Source organism: Petromyzon marinus, chromosome 66, assembly GCF_048934315.1.
Source record: "Petromyzon marinus isolate PM22_M1 ecotype Great Lakes invasive population chromosome 66, UKy_Petmar_22M1.pri1.0, whole genome shotgun sequence".
Lineage (NCBI taxonomy): Eukaryota > Metazoa > Chordata > Hyperoartia > Petromyzontiformes > Petromyzontidae > Petromyzon > Petromyzon marinus.
In genome coordinates, this window is record NC_133732.1 from 7,856,660 (window position 1) to 7,873,666 (window position 17,007).

The 17,007-nt window shown below is 51.2% G+C and overlaps 1 protein-coding gene across 5 annotated transcripts in view; it reads left to right on the plus strand.

The window, feature by feature from the left end:
• Window positions 1–17,007, plus strand: part of LOC116956540 (gap junction beta-2 protein-like) — a 37,252-nt gene that overhangs the window by 16,829 nt on the left and 3,416 nt on the right. For all 5 annotated transcript variants that reach the window (XM_032978226.2, XM_032978228.2, XM_076054482.1 and 2 more), the window contains exons 2-3: window positions 8,134–10,814; window positions 15,191–15,494. In XM_032978226.2, the coding sequence (XP_032834117.2) occupies window positions 10,425–10,814; window positions 15,191–15,494 (694 nt within the window). In that variant the 5' untranslated portion in view covers window positions 8,134–10,424. The remainder of the gene's footprint in view (window positions 1–8,133; window positions 10,815–15,190; window positions 15,495–17,007) is intronic.

The window sequence follows — 17,007 nt, forward strand, 5'->3', positions numbered from 1 at the left end:
ACTACCATCATCACCATCACTACCATCACCATCATCGCCATCACTACCATCACCATCATCGCCATCACTACCATCACCACCATCACCATCACTACCATCACCATCATCGCCATCACTACCATCACTACCGTCACCACCATCATCACCACCACCACCATCACCACCATCACCACCATCGCCATCACTACCATCACTACCGTCACCACCATCACCATCACCACCATCATCACCATCACCACCATCACTACCATTACCATCACTACCATCACCACCATCACTACCATCACCACCACCACCATCACCACCATCACCATCACCACCATCACCATCACCACCATCACCACCATCATCACCACCATCACCACCATCACCACCATCACCACCACCATCACCACCATCACCATCATCACCACCATCACCACCATCATCACCAAAACGCGTGGTGTTTCATTCTAAATGTGGGAGGGAAAGACTGCAGGTCCCTGAGACAAACATCCACGCAGCCACTGGGAGAGAGAGACGCCTATGAGATGTTGACTACCTCTCCTGGTGTGCAGGAGGTCGTGGGTTCGATCCCGACCCTCACGATGCCTGCTGCTGTAGATTTGGAGTCTGTGTCTCTCTCTCTCTCTCATCATCATCACGGTGGCTATGAGATGTTAACTACCTCGCCTGGTGTGCGGGAGGTCGTGGGTTTTATCCCGACCCTGACGATGCCTGCTGCTGCTGCTGCTGTGTATTTGGAGTTTCAATGTTGGCCTCACGTTGGACCAGCGTTGGCTCAACGTTGAGCCTAACGTTGGGCCAACGTGGGCTCGACGTTGTCAAGGTCAAGGGGAGTAACGTTGGGATGTTACCACCGTGACTCGCAAGGAACCCCGGGAAACGCTGCAGCCATGAGAAGACACAAAAAAAACATCAAAACAACCGCGAATTCTCAGCAACAAAACGCGAAGCGTTCACTCCCCAGGGGCAGCGGAGGAGAGTGGGAGGGAGAGTGGGGGGAGAGTGGGGGGAGAGTGGGGGGAGAGTGGAGAGAGGGAGGGAGAGTGGGGGGAGAGTGGAGAGAGTGGAGAGAGAGTGGGGAGAGTGGGGAAAGTGGGGAGAGAGAGTGGGGAGAGAGTGGGGGGAGAGTGGGGAGAGAGTGGGGAGAGAGTGGGGGGAGAGTGGGGAGAGTGGGGAGAGAGTGGGGAGAGTGGGGAGAGTGGGGGGAGAGTGGAGAGAGGGAGGGAGAGTGGGGGGAGAGTGGAGAGAGTGGAGAGAGAGTGGGGAGAGTGGGGAAAGTGGGGAGAGAGAGTGGGGAGAGAGTGGGGGGAGAGTGGGGAGAGTGGGGAGAGAGTGGGGGGATAGTGGGGAGAGTGGGGAGAGAGTGGGGAGAGAGTGTGGAGAGAGTGGGGGGAGAGGGAGGGAGAGTGGGGAGAGTGGGGGGAGAGTGGGGAGAGAGTGGGGAGAGAGTGGAGAGAGTGGGGGGGATAGTGGGGGGAGAGGGAGGGAGAGTGGAGATGGTGGCTGCCTCGTGGTCTTGTGAACATTGTAGAACGTTGGGCCGACGTTCGACAATGATGGACTCACATTCCACGTTTAATGGGATTGCTGCACAGTCAAAGGTCCCCCGTGTAGCCTGTGACAGACTGATGGGGCAAGTGCTGTTAGCGAGTAGCAGCAGCGCCTGTGAACACACAAAGACAAAGGTCCCCCGTGTAGCCTGTGACAGACTGATGGGGCAAGAGCTGTTAGCGAGTAGCAGCAGCGCCTGTGAAGGCCGGCACGGCACACGAGGGGTGGGTGGCCAGCACCACGCCCGACCGCCTTTGTCTCCCCAGTGGCGATGCTCACCACACACCGCTACACCAGGTACTCATTTGAGGCTGAGTCGACCTAGGGGAGGCCCAGGACCGGTTCAGATAATCGTCACTGGCGATGTTGGCCGTGAGCGGGAATTGAACTCGGGTCGCCAGGTTCGTAGCGCAGCGTAGCGCTAACCACTGCACCACCGCTCCCCACACACACACACACAGTGCGCTAACCACTGCACCACCGCTCCACACACAGTGCGCTTACCACTGCACCACCGCTCCCCACACACACAGTGCGCTAACCACTGCACCACCGCTCTCCACACACACAGTGCGCTAACCACTGCACCACCGCTCCCCACACACACAGTGCGCTAACCACTGCACCACCGCTCCCCACACACACAGACAGTGCGCTAACCGCTGCACCACCGCTCCCCACACACACACAGTGCGCTAACCACTGCACCACCGCTCCCCACAGACACACAGTGCGCTAACCACTGCACCACCGCTCCCCACACACACACTCTCTAAGCTAGCCCCAGGCTCCACGCGACTGCATCCCACGTAGTCTTCTATTCTTTAATTTATTTTCATCCTGCGTGACTTCACCGAAAAAAAACAAAGAGTAATGTCTGCAGTCACGAAAGCTTCAAATCGAGTTTAAACTATAAACCTGAACTATATTCATAATTGAAATGAAAAAAAAAATACGTTGAAAATAATAAAAGGAAAAATATGTATAAACTAAACCATGTTTACATCACCAGGTGTAAGGCTGTTGTGTAGCAGCGACTCACAAATGATGGCAGCTCAACCACGTGGGATTATAGTCATCATCATCATCACGTGGGCATTCATAGCAGCAGACTAATAACTCTTAACGTGTGTTTCTACAGATTTACCGAGACCGATAGAATCCATAGAGACCCACAGAGACCCACAGAGACCCATAGAAACCCACAGAGACCCATAGAGACCCATAGAAACCGACAGAGATCGATAGAGACCCATAGAGACCCATAGAAACCCACAGAGACCCATAGAGACCCACAGAGACCCACAGAGACCGATAGAGACCCATATAAACCCACAGACCCATAGAGACCCATAGAGACCCACAGAGACGCACAGATACCCACAGAGACCCACAGATACCCACAGAGACACGTAGAACCCACAGAGACCCATAGAGACCCACTTAGACCCATAGAGACCCATAGAAACCCACAGAGACCCGTTGAGACCCATAGAGACCCACAGATACCCACAGTTACCCACAGAGACACATAGAACCCACAGAGACCCATAGAAACCGACAGAAACCGATAGAGACCCATAGAAACCCACAGAGACCCATAGCGACCCATAGAAACCCACAGAGACCCGTTGAGACCCATAGAGACCCACAGAGACCCACAGTTACCCACAGAGACACATAGAACCCACAGAGACCCATAGAAACCGACAGAAACCGATAGAGACCCATAGAAACCCACAGAGACCCACAGAGACCCATAGCGACCCACAGATACCCACAGAGATACATAGAACCCCACAGAGACTCATAGAGACCAACAGAGACGCACAGATACTCATAGAGAACTACAGATACCCATAGAGACCCATACTAGAACGAAACTATTTTATTGTTACCAGGTAAGGCCCCACTCTGAGACGCGACCCTGACGACCACGTGGGATCATCAGCATCAGCATCATCCTAGATTTGAAGTTTTCGTGACTGCAACGATCCATACTCTTTGGTTCTTTCGGTAAAGTCACGTAGGGAGAAAAAACAAAATAAAATTAACATAACACAAAGATTAAATAAAAAATTAAAATTAAAAAAAAATATTTTGATTTAAAGCTTTCGTGACTGCAGTAATTCATATTCTTAGCTCTTTCGGTAAAGTCACGTTGAAGGGAAACAATAAAATAATAAAATATATATAAAACAATAAAAATTCTCACGACGTTTCGACCATAACACAAACGGTCGTCATCAGGTGTGTCGGTTTGCATTTATTTATTTATTTATAAACGGTGTGTTTACTTATTTTTTAAAAACGTCAGCGCCACGCGCAGCGATTTGGCAGTTTATTTAGAAGGACGAGTCCATCTATGTTCTGAAAAGAGGAGGGGGGAGACGAAAAATTAATGTATGCTGTCTGAAAGCCACCGTAAGCGTGAACAATCAATTAAGACCTGAAATGGTTTATCAAATCCTTCCAATGATTGCTAAGCCAGAATCCATCTTCTCGGTTGAAATTGTCTCTGTGCTTGTATATGTGGATAGCCTCATGAACGAATCTCTCATGGTAGCCAGATGGCTTACAAAGAACCTCTGTCTTGGAAAAGTCAATGTCATGTGAGCCTACTGAATTATAACAGTGATCTGCCACGGCCGAGGTGTTGGTCCTACCGTGTTTAAGGTCTGCTTGTGTTCACCGTTTAAAAATAAATAAATACAAACCGCCACTTCTTTCAAATGTTTTTTGCCGTTGGGTTTTCACACCTGATGACGACCGTTTGTGTTATGGTCGAAACGTCGTGAGAATTTTTTTTATTGTTTTATATATATTTTATTATTTTATTGTTTCCCTTCAACGTGACTTTACCGAAAGAGCTAAGGATATTAAAAAAAAATATGCTTTATACCTACGTGACTTTACCGAAAGAACCAAAAGAGTATCAGCATCATCATCGCGTGGAAATTCATAGCAGCGGCGGCAGCAGCCACATACTCTCACACGCGTGACTGTCGATTCTAGAACAGGGGTGGGCACATTTTTTGACTCGCGGGCCACAATGGGTTCTACAATTTGACAAGAGGGGCCGGGCCAGGAACAGATGGACGGAGTGTTTGTGTGAACTAAATTTAAATGACGTGTAAAAATCATTACTTGAAAGGATTTGGCCCTTAACAGGCAGCAAAGCATTTATTTGCAAGGCAATTTAACGAATTGCACGAACATGAACAATACAAAAACACCGTCGTAGCGTGACTGATCAAACATCGTGGAAACATCTGAGGCCTGCGCCCAAAGCAATGGCCTCACTTGAACGTCTTCATTATCTACATTAACAGGTTGGAGCAGTCACGCAGGCTGTGTGTCGGAGATTTGGCCCCAACCTCGCTGCGGCAACGCATCATCACCGTCAGTTTCAGCGGGAACGGCGTTGTTGATCGCCCATTGTTGCCAGTGCATCCAAGCCTGGAGTTATTTTGCCCGTGGCAATTCTCAGGATAGATCTGAGGCGCTGATCCGTTAACTCTGATCTGCGACGGCCCACAATGCATTGCGAGATCACGTGCCCTTTCGAGCCCTATGCACCACACTGCCGGTCAAAGTTTGCCATCTAATGGGGAAATGGGGGGCATTACAGGAGAAAGGTAAAATTTTATTTAACAATAATAATAATATTTGGACGAATATTCTTAGTTTTTTCGGTAAAGTCACGTTGAAGGGAAACAACAAAATAATAAAATATAAATAAAACAATAAAAAATTCTCACGACGTTTCGACCATAACTCAAACGGTCGTCATCAGGTGTGTTGGTTTGCATAAATGTATTTTTAAACGGTGCATTTATTTATTTATAAAAACGTTAGCGCCACGCGCAACGATTTGGCAGTTTATTTAGGACTAGTCCATCTATATTCTGAAAAGAGGAGGGGGGAGACGAAATTTTTTATGATGTATGCTGTCTGAAAGCCACTGTAAGCATGAACAATCAATTAAGACCTGAAATGGTTTATCAAATCTTTCCAATGATTGCTAAGATAGAATCCATCTTCTCGGTTGAAATTGTCTCTGTGCTTGTATATGTGGATAGCCTCATGAACGAATCTCTCAAGGTAGCCAGATGGCTTACAAAATTTTAATCAAAATTTAATATTTGGACGAGTTCGGCGGCCCGGATTAAAAAGCACAACTGGCCGTGTACATCCCGGGGGGCCGAACTTTACCCGTGTCTGAGCTAGAACGTGGTGGACGGGTGAATAACCGCAGGTCACCTGCGAAAATGAAACGCTGCTGGAAACGTCCACGTGGCTACGATGATGACGACGATCCCTCGTGGTCGAGATGCGATCATTCAGGGGCGAAGCCAGGATTTTGACTTTGGGGGGGGGCTGACTTCAACGTTCTGAGATATCTCAGCGTGTAATGTTTTCCAATGGGCGTCACAAACGTATAAAACACATTTTATTGGATTTCAACGTGGAGTTTATGAACAGTGGCGACTGAGTTCGAAAGGCTGCCGCTCAAGCAGCCTACAGGGCAGCACAAGGTGGCAGCCTGCAGCGTTTTGCAGAAGCTGGATATCTGGCTATCCCGACTTTCCCACCGTGACTCCACCCCTGCGATCATTTGTGATGACCAGGAACAGGAAGCACCTGGTCACAATAAAACATCGTGAGGCCTCTCACCACTAAACCACCCACAGTCTCACGCTGCCGTGAGCCACCCCCAAGGTCGACTCAGCCTTCAAATGAGTTACCTGGTGTCGCGGTGCGTAGTGAACATCGCCACTGGGGAGACAAAGGCGGCCGGGCGTGGTGCTGCCCACCCACCCCCTCGTGTGCCGTTCCGGCCTTCGTAGGTGCTGCTCGCTAACAGCACTTGCCCCTCCAGTCTGTTACAGGCTACACGGGGGCTCTTTGTCTTTGTTCTCGGCGTCGATTGGCTGTCACCCCAGTGCACTCGCTGACCTCACAATCAATGCGATGTCACGCGTGTCCCTCTGCCCGCCTCTCCGTGCGAACTTTAATCGATGATCGATGATACCGATAATCACACGGCGACCGCCACTGGGAGGGTAGCAGAGTCAGGGATGCAATGCGTGGGGGGAAATGAACAAAGGAACGGGAGAGAGGTGAGAGAGGATGGGAGAGGATGGGAGATGAGAGGTGAAGAATGGAGAAGGAATCTTGACTTAAAGCTCTCGTGACTGCAGGGATTCATATCCGTGGTTCTTTCGGTAAAGTCACCACCACGTAGATGGGGAAACAATAAAATAATAAAAATATAAAACAATACAATTATCACGACGTTTCGACTGCAACACAAGCAATCATCATCAGGTGTAAAAAACCACAGCAAGAACAATTTGAAAAAAGTGGCGGTTTTTTTTCTTAACGTTAGCACCACGGAGAGCGATTTGGCAGTTGTTCAGATGGACGAGTCCATTCTCTTCCTCTCCCCCCCTCCTCTTTACCGAACACAGATGGACTCTGATTTAAAGCTTTCGTGACTGCAGGGATTCATATTCTTGGTTCTTTCGGTAAAGTCACGTAGATAGGGAATCAATAAAATAATAAAAATATATAAAACAATAAAATTATCGCGACGTTTCGACCGCAACACAAGCAATCGTCATCAGGAGTGATGATGATTGTGGTTTACACACCTGATGGTGATTGCTTGTGTTGCGGTCGAAACGTCATGAGAATTTTATTGTTTGATATATTTTTATTATTTCATTGTGTCCCTTCTACGTGGTGACTTTACCGAAAGAACCAAGAATAATAATTTTATTGTTTTACAATAATTGTATTGTTTAATGTTTTTATTATTTCATTGTTTCCCTTCTACGTGGTGACTTTACCGAAAGAACCAAGAATAATAATTTTATTGTTTTACAATAATTTTATAGTTTTCTGTTTTTATTATTTCATTATTTCCTTTCTACGTGGTGACTTTACCGAAAGAACCAAGAATAATAATTTTATTGTTTTACAATAATTTTATTGTTTTATGTTTTTATTATTTTATTGTTTCCCTTCTACGTGGTGACTTTACCGAAAGAACTAAGAATAATAATTTTATTGTTTTACAATAATTTGATTGTTTTATATATTTTTTATTATTTAATTGTTTCGCTTCATCGTGGTGCCTTTACCGAAAGAACCAAGAATAGTAATTTTATTGTTTTATATATTTTTATTGTTTCATTGTTTCCCTTCTACGTGGTGACTTTACCGAAAGAACCAAGAATACCAAAGAGTAGTGGAGAAGGAGCAGAGAGATGCCGTGGGGCTGCAGGAGAAATGAGTTGAGGGAGGAGCGAGAGACGATGCCCGGAGCTCGACGATGCTTCTGCTGCACGGAGGAGGAGGATGAGCGGAGTCTGTTTTCACAGCGGGCGGTGGAGAGAGGGGGAGGGGTTCATGGTGGGCGTGGCCACGCAGACGTCACGTGATCCGCAGGAGGCTTGAGCTGGTTTATAGTACAGACGCTATGTATTGTAGATGTTCAACTCTAGACCGCGTACATTGGCAACTTAACTTTCGTTCGTCAACTTCCTTTGCCCCCCCCCCGCCTCACAGATCTCGGCAGTCGTCACAGCGACAGCGACAGCAGCAGCAGCAGCAAAGCCACGGACGGGTGAAGCGTTCCCCTCAAGTCCTAAAAGCCTGAAGATGACCCCGTAGCTGGGACACGGAGCTGTGCTTAGAGCCGGAGCGTCTGTCTGTGCGTGTGTGCGCGTGTGTGCGTGTGTGCATGCGTGTGTGCGTCTTATACTCCCAGACTCTTGGGTGCACTGACGAGGCGGAGATGGAGGAGGCTCCGTAGGCCAAACTCGACACCCACACCCACCCCCATCGTGGACAATGTCCCCGTAGGGTTTGGGAACCCCCCACAGCGCCGATAACGATCACCGCCGCCGCCGTCGTGGTGGGAAGGGATACGAACAACGCCACATTACGGTTTTGTTTTAATAACAATTTTTATTTTTAATCGTAACACATCCCCATGAGCCGCAGAGGGTGCGGCTCCTAGGGGAGCGCAAATCATCTCAGGGGGCCTTGACCCTCAGGACGAGCGACGACTCCGCTCCCGGTTGTTCGACCGGCCGGCGTCTGCCTGCGAGGTCTAAACCTTGGGCGGGGTCGCCGGCAGACAGAGAGGCCGGCGGGGTAGGAAAAGGCCGGATCGTAATCAACGCGCGGTAAACCCCGCGTCATCGCCCCGCCCCCACCCACCCCCCTAGCGGGGCAGCTGAGGGCCCGAATCTTCGATCGCGCGTCGAGACATCGGGGTCGAGGTCCGACGAGCCGCGCGCCTCCCGGGCACAGCGGGGTAAAGCGAAATCCCCGCGGTCGTGGCCCGATGCTGTTAACATGATGGACCCTGAGACAGGAGGCCGGGGAGCCTTCCCGTGAATTAAATCATTCCCAACGTCAAGAACATTCCACCATTTCTGGAGCAATGAGCTACACCGCTCGCGTGCATATCTAGAGGGAAGATAAGCGGTCACCTAGGACTGACGAAACCAAAAAACCTCCTTCGATCTTAGAGAAACCGTTCAGAACTGACCAAACCAAAACACCCTCCGATCTTAGAAGAAACCGTTCAGAACTTACCAAACCAAAACCCCCTTCGATCTTAGAAGAAATCTTGGAGAACTTTCCAAACCAAAACCCCCTCCGTCTTAGAAGAAACCGTTCAGAACTTTCCAAACCAAAACCCCCTTCGATCTTAGAGGAAATCTTGGAGAAGTGACCAAACCAAAACCCCCTTCGATCTTAGAGGAAATCTTGGAGAAGTGACCAAACCAAAACCCCCTTCGATCTTAGAGGAAATCTTGGAGAACTGACCAAACCAAAACCCCCTCCGATCTTAGAAGAAACCGTTCAGAACTTTCCAAACCAAAACCCCCTCCGTCTTAGAAGAAATCTTGGAGAAGTGACCAAACCAAAACCCCCTCCTATCTTAGAACAAACCGTTCAGAACTTTCCAAACCAAAACCCCCTTCGATCTTAGAGGAAATCTTGGACAACTGACCAAACCAAAACCCCCTCCGTCTTAGAGGAAATCTTGGAGAACTGACCAAACCAAAACCCCCTCCGTCTTAGAAGAAATCTTGGACAACTGACCAAACCAAAACCCCCTCCGTCTTAGAAGAAATCTTGGACAACTTTCCAAACCAAAACCCCCTCCGTCTTAGAAGAAATCTTGGACAACTTTCCAAACCAAAACCCCCTCCGTCTTAGAAGAAATCTTGGAGAACTGACCAAACCAAAACCCCCTCCGTCTTAGAAGAAATCTTGGACAACTGACCAAACCAAAACCCCCTCCGTCTTAGAAGAAATCTTGGACAACTGACCAAACCAAAACCCCCTCCGTCTTAGAAGAAATCTTGGACAACTTTCCAAACCAAAACCCCCTCCGTCTTAGAAGAAATCTTGGAGAACTGACCAAACCAAAACCCCCTTCGATCTTAGAGGAAATCTTGGAGAACTGACCAAACCAAAACCCCCTCCGATCTTAGAGAAACCGTTCAGAACTTTCCAAACCAAAACCCCCTTCGATCTTAGAGGAAATCTTGGAGAAGTGACCAAACCAAAACCCCCTCCGTCTTAGAAGAAACCGTTCAGAACTTTCCAAACCAAAACCCCCTCCGTCTTAGAAGAAATCTTGGACAACTGACCAAACCAAAACCCCCTCCGTCTTAGAAGAAATCTTGGAGAAGTGACCAAACCAAAACCCCCTCCGTCTTAGAAGAAATCTTGGAGAAGTGACCAAACCAAAACCCCCTCCGTCTTAGAAGAAATCTTGGAGAAGTGACCAAACCAAAACCCCCTCCGTCTTAGAAGAAACCTCTTCGCCCGCAAACATGAATTGGGGCGGCCTGCAGTCGGTGCTGAACGACGTGAACAAGAACTCGACGGCCATCGGGCGCGTCTGGCTGTCGGTGCTCTTCATCTTCCGGCTGCTCGTCCTCGTGGTGGCGGCCGAGAAGGTGTGGTCCGACGAGAACAAGGACTTCGACTGCAACACGCGGCAGCCGGGCTGCAAGAGCGTCTGCTACGACCGCTTCTTCCCCATCTCGCACATCCGCTTCTGGTCGCTGCAGCTCATCGTGGTGACCACCCCGACGCTGCTCGTAGCCATGCACGTGGGCAGCCGCAAGATGCGCTCGAGGCACCACCACTTCCCCGAGGGATTCGAGAACAAGATCCAGGGCGGCCTGCTCTGGACCTACACCATCAGCGTGCTCTTTCGGGTGAGCGGCCAGGCCACGGGGTTCGATCGGGCTATTTGTTGCGCGTCTCCACGCTTCTTGATGGGTCTCTTTGTGTCTCTTACTTGTCTCTGTGGATCTCCACGTATCTCTACGAGTCGCTACGTGTCTCTGTGGATCTCTACGTATCTCTACGAGTCTCTATGTATCTCTATGGGTCTCAATGTATCTCAATGGGTCTGTGTGGGTCTCTGTGCGTCTCTGTGTATCTCGGCGTGCCTCTACACACCTACATGCGTCTCTGTGTATCTCTGTGGGTCTCTAGGTGTCTCTGTGTATCTCTATGGGTCTCTGTTTATCTCTACGTATCTCTATGTATCCCTGTGCATCTCTACGGGTCTCTGTGTCGTCCGGCTGCGTCGATCATTCCCCCTCGTCCTCGTGGCTCAAGCGCCGGGAGCATGCCCGGAGTAACACCGGGAGTCGGGAAAACCGGGGAATATCGGGAAAGAGACATTCGCCCCCAATCTTTTGCAGAGACTCCTCCCCCCCCCCCCCCCCCCCCCGCGCGCAATGATCGGATTTTGAAACTCGACGTTTCGTTACCGCGACCTCTACACTAAAACGATACAAAAATAAACTAATTTTTTATTGTCACCGGGTGTAAGGCCTCCACCACTGAGCTGCTGTGTAGGTGCGGCTCTTGTTCAGAGGCGACCCTGGCCAACCACGTGGGCTTCATCGTCATCATCATCATCATCACGTGGACATTTATAGCAACAGCCAAATACTTAAAGCGCGTGACGTTCATTCTAAATGTCCATGCGACCACCATGGTGAGAGAGACACACAGACTCCAAATCTACAGCAGCAGGCATCGTCAGGGTGGGGATCGAACCCACGACCTCCTGCACACAAGGCGAGGTAGTCAACATCTCATAGCCACCGTGATGATAATGATGATGATGAGAGAGAGTTGATGGTGTGGTGCTGCCGCTGTTCCTCCTCCTCCTCTGTTGAAGGAACGCAGACCCAGTGGTAGTGGTATTAAAGGTGGTGGCGGCGGTGGTGGTGGTGGTGGTTGCGGTGGTGGTGGTGGTGGTGGTGGCGGTGGTGGTGGCGGTGGTGGTGGTGGTGGTGGTGGTGGCGGTGGTGGTGGTGGTGGTGGTGGCAGCAGCGGTGGTGGCAGCGGTGGTGGCAGCGGTGGTGGAAGCGGTGGTGGTGGTGGTGGCGGCGGTGGTGGTGGTGGTGGTGGTGGTGGTAGAGGTGGTGGTGGTGGTGGCGGTAGTGTTGGCGGTGGTGGTGGTGCATGTGGTGGTGGTGGTGGTGGCGGCGGTGGTGGTAGTTGTGGTGGTAGTGGTGGTGGTGGTGGCGGCGGTGGCGGTGGTGGTGGTGGCAGTGGCGGCGGCGGTGGTGGCGAGGGTGGTGGTGGCGGTGGTGGTGGTGGTGGTGGTGGTATTGGTGGGATGGTGGTGATGGTGGTGGTGGTGGTGTTGGTGGGACGGTGGTGATGGTGGTGGTGGTGTTGGTGGGACGGGGGTGATGGTGGTGGTGGTCGTGGGACGGTGGTGATGGTGGTGGTGTTGGTGGGACGGTGGTGGTGGTGGTGGTGTTTACAAAGTGGCCGCAGTCACGGCGCGTTCCATCGCCCCAGGGCGGTCCAAATTCCCTGATGGGTTCCATAGCGCACAGTGGACAGGTCGGGGCAGGAGAACAAGGAGGCGATGGACCTGGCTTGCAAACCACAAATATGCGGCACTAGTTACAAATCATTATTTTTTGTTTACCAGGTAAGACCCATACAAACCCACAGAGACCCATAGAGACCCACAGAGACCCATAGAGACAGACAGAGACCCATAGAGACCCACAGAGACCAATAGAAACCCATATAGACCCATATAGCCCGACAGAGACCCATAGAGACCCACAGAGACCCATAGCGACCCACAGAGACCCATAGAGACCCATAGTACCCCAATGAGACCCATAGAGACCCACCGAGACCCATAGAGACCCACAGAGACCAATAGAGACCCACAGAGACCCACAGAGACCCACAGAGACACATAGAGACCCATAGAGACCCACAGAGACCCATAGAGACCGACAGAGACCCATAGAGACCCACAGAGACCCATAGCGACCCACAGAGACCAATATAAACCCACAGAGACCCATAGATACCCATAGAAACCCACAGAGACCCATAGACACCCATAGAGACCCATAGAGACCCACATAGACCCATAGAAACCCACTGAGACCCGTAGAAACCCACAGAGACCCATTGAAACCCATACAGTCCCACAGAGACCCACAGATACCCATAGAGACCCACGGAACCCACAGAGACCCATAGAAATCCATAGAGACCCATAGCGACCCACAGAGACCCACAGATACCCATAGAGACCCATGGCACCCACAGAGACCCATAAAGACCCATAGAGACCCACAGAGATCCACAGATACCCATAGAGACTCACAGAGACCCATGGAACCCACAGAGACCCATAGAGACCCATAGAGACCCACAGATACCCATAGAGACCCATGGAACCCACAGAGACCCATAGAGATCCATACAGTCCCACAGAGACCCACAGATACCCACAGAGACCCATAGAGACCCATAGAGACCCACAGAGATCCACAGATACCCATAGAGACCCATGGAATCGACAGAGACCCATAGAGACCCACAGAGACCTATATAAACCCACAGAGACCCATAGATACCCATAGAAACCCACAGAGACCCATAGAGACCCATAGAAACCCACAGAGACCCATAGAGACCCACAGAGACCCATAGAAACCCACAGAAACCCATAGAAACCTACAGAGACCCATTGAAACCCATACAGTCCCACAGAGACCCACAGATACCCATAGAGACCCATGGAATCCACAGAGACCCATAGAAACCCACAGATACCCATAGAAACCCACAGAGACCCATAGAGACAAAAATAAACCCACAGAGCCCTAAATAAACCCACAGAGACCCATAGAAACCCACAGAGACCCATAGAGACCCACAGAGACCAATATAAACCCACAGAGACCCATAGATACCCATAGAAACCCACAGAGACCCATAGACACCCATAGAGACCCATAGAGACCCACATAGACCCATAGAAACCCACTGAGACCCGTAGAAACCCACAGAGACCCATTGAAACCCATACAGTCCCACAGAGACCCACAGATATCCATAGAGACCCACGGAACCCACAGAGATCCATAGAAATCCATAGAGACCCATGGCGACCCACAGAGACCCACAGATACCCATAGAGACCCATGGCACCCACAGAGACCCAAAGAGACCCATAGAGACCCACAGAGATCCACAGATACCCATTGAGACCCACAGAGACCCATGGAACCCACAGAGACCCATAGAGACCCATACAGTCCCACAGAGACCCACAGATACCCACAGCGACCCATAGAGACCCATAGAGACCCATAGAGATCCACAGATACCCATAGAGACCCATGGAACCCACAGAGACCCAAAGAGACCCATAGAGACCCACAGATACCCATATAGATCCATGGAACCCACAGAGACCCATAGAGACCCATACAGTCCCACAGACACCCACAGAGACACATATAACCCACAGAGACCCACAGAAACCCACAGAGACCCACATAAACCCACAGAGACCCGTAGAAACCCACATAGACCCATAGAAACCCACAGAGACCCATAGAGACCCAGACAGACTCATAGAGACACATATAAACCCACAGAGACCCATAGAGATGCACAGATACCCATAGAGACACACAGAGACACATACTAAAACTAAACTTTTATTTGACCAGTTAAGGCCCCTACTGCGCTGCTGTGTAGTCGCTCTTCATCAGAAGCGAGCCCGGCCATCACAAACGACAGCAGACAGCCAGGCACTCCAAACGCGCGGTGACGTTGATTCTAAGCATGGAGGAAAAAGCCGGAGAACCCGGAGATAAATCCACGCGACCACGGGGAGAGAGAGAGAGAGAGAGACGCAAACTCTACATATACAGCAGCGGCAGGCATCGTCATGGTCGGGATCGAACCCACGACCTCCTGCACACCAGGCGATGTAGTCAACATATCATAGCCACCGTGATGATGATGAGAGAGAGAGAAAGACACGCAAACTCCAAATATACAGCAGCAGGCATCGTCAGGGTCGGGATCGAACCCACGACCTCCTGCACACCAGGCGAGGTAGTCAACATCTCCTAGCCACAGTGATGATGATGAGAGAGAGAGAGAGACACTCAAACTCCGAATATACAGCAGCAGGCATCGTCAGGGTCGGGATCAAACGCACGACTTCCTGCGTACCAGGCGAGGTAGTTAACATCCCTCTACCCCCACCTCCCCCCTCACCCCCTCCTACTCCCAGATCATCTTCGAGACGGGCAGCCTGTACATCTTCTACATCCTCTACGGGGGCTACTCGCTTCCGCGCCTCGTCAAATGCACCGAGGAACCGTGTCCCAACATCGTCGACTGCTTCGTGTCGCGCCCCAGCGAGAAGACGGTCTTCGTGGTCTTCATGCTCACCGTGTCGGCCATCTGTCTCCTCCTCAACGTCATCGAGTTCTTCTACCTCGCCATAAAGTACTTCTGCGTGCGCAAGCGTTACCGCAGGACCGTCACGGAGCCACGCGCCTCCATGGTCGGCGGCAGTTCCGGCAACCCGGCCGGTGAGGGACAGGCGGACTGTGTGTGTGTGTCTGTGTGTGTGTGTCTGTGTGTGTGTGTCTGTGTGTGTGTCTGTGTGTGTATGGGGAGCGATAGTGTAGCGGTTAGCGCACTGCGCTATGAACCTGGCGACCCGAGTTCGATTCCCGCTCACGGCCAACACCAGTGACGATTATCTGAACCGGTCCCGGGCCTCCCCTAGGTCGACTCAGCCTCAAATGAGTACCTGGTGCGGTGTGTAAACATTGCCACTAGGGAGACAAAGGCGGTCGGGCGTGGTACTGGTCACCCACCCCCTCGTGTACCGTTCCGGCCTTCATAGGTGCTCGCTAACAGCACTTGCCCCTACAGTCTGTTAAGGCTATATGGGGGATCTTTGTCTTTGTCTTTTGTCTGTGTGTGTGTCTGTGTGTATCTGTATGTGTGTGTGTCTCGCGGTACCGGACGGGCAACTCTGTCGTGGACAGTGCTGTGGGGGGAGGGCCAATTCCGATTGCCTCCTCCCCTCATGGCATCTGTGACCACCACAGGGGCTAAATGGGGGCTCTGGACGGGTGCCAGGGGCTGGTAACCCCTCCACCTTCAAAAATTTATCACTAAACCATGTCTAAAATATCTAACTAATAAGCTTGTGCCGGAGGCCCCAGGGGGACAGGCGTCTATGAGGTCTCCTGGCCAAACCCCAATTGGCGGAACCAGGAGATTGAATCTCTACCCTCGGGGCTCCTCCAGAAACAACGAAAAGCCACTTCGTGTGGCCACGTGGAACGTTTGAACGCTCACTGCGGAGGAGAGGCTGCCACTCCTCTGTCGGGAGCTGGACCGGTACCGCCTGGATCTGTGGCATTCAGGAGGTCCGGTGGACTGGTTCTGGCTCCTGCCACCATGAGGGGTGGACAGTCCTCTACTCGGGGCAGCAGTCTGCCAAACAACAGGGTGTGGCTCTTCTTTTGAACAAAAGAATGAAGGGGGCATGGGAGCGTGGCGGTGAGGTGTGGGAAGCTGTAAGCCCCAGGCTACTTTGGGCTCGCCTTCCCATCAACCAGAGGCGAGGAGTGGTGGTCGTGGTTACTTATGCCTCCACAGAAGACGAACATCCGTGAAGGGATGCAGGCAAAGCCGAATGAGTCAGATGCCTTCTATGACCTCCTGTCACAGGTGCTGGCTAAAGTGGCCCCTCGGGATAGTCATCTTGTTGGGTGACTTCAATGCCCGAGTTGGTCATGATGCTGGCACCTGGTCTGGAGTGATTGGAGGGCATGGGCCAGATCAGCTCAATAACAACGGTAGGAGGCTGCTAGATTTTTGTGCAGCCCATGGGCTTGTAATTACCAACACGCTGTTCCGGCATCGGCGCAACCACACAACATCATGGATGCATGCCGGGTCCAAGCAAGAACATCTGCTGGACTACATCGTGACGGACCAGCGGATGCGAGCCCATGTCCTTGACACCAGGACCTACCGTGGAGCTGATCTGCCCTCTGACCATCGACTTGTCATCTGTAAGATGCG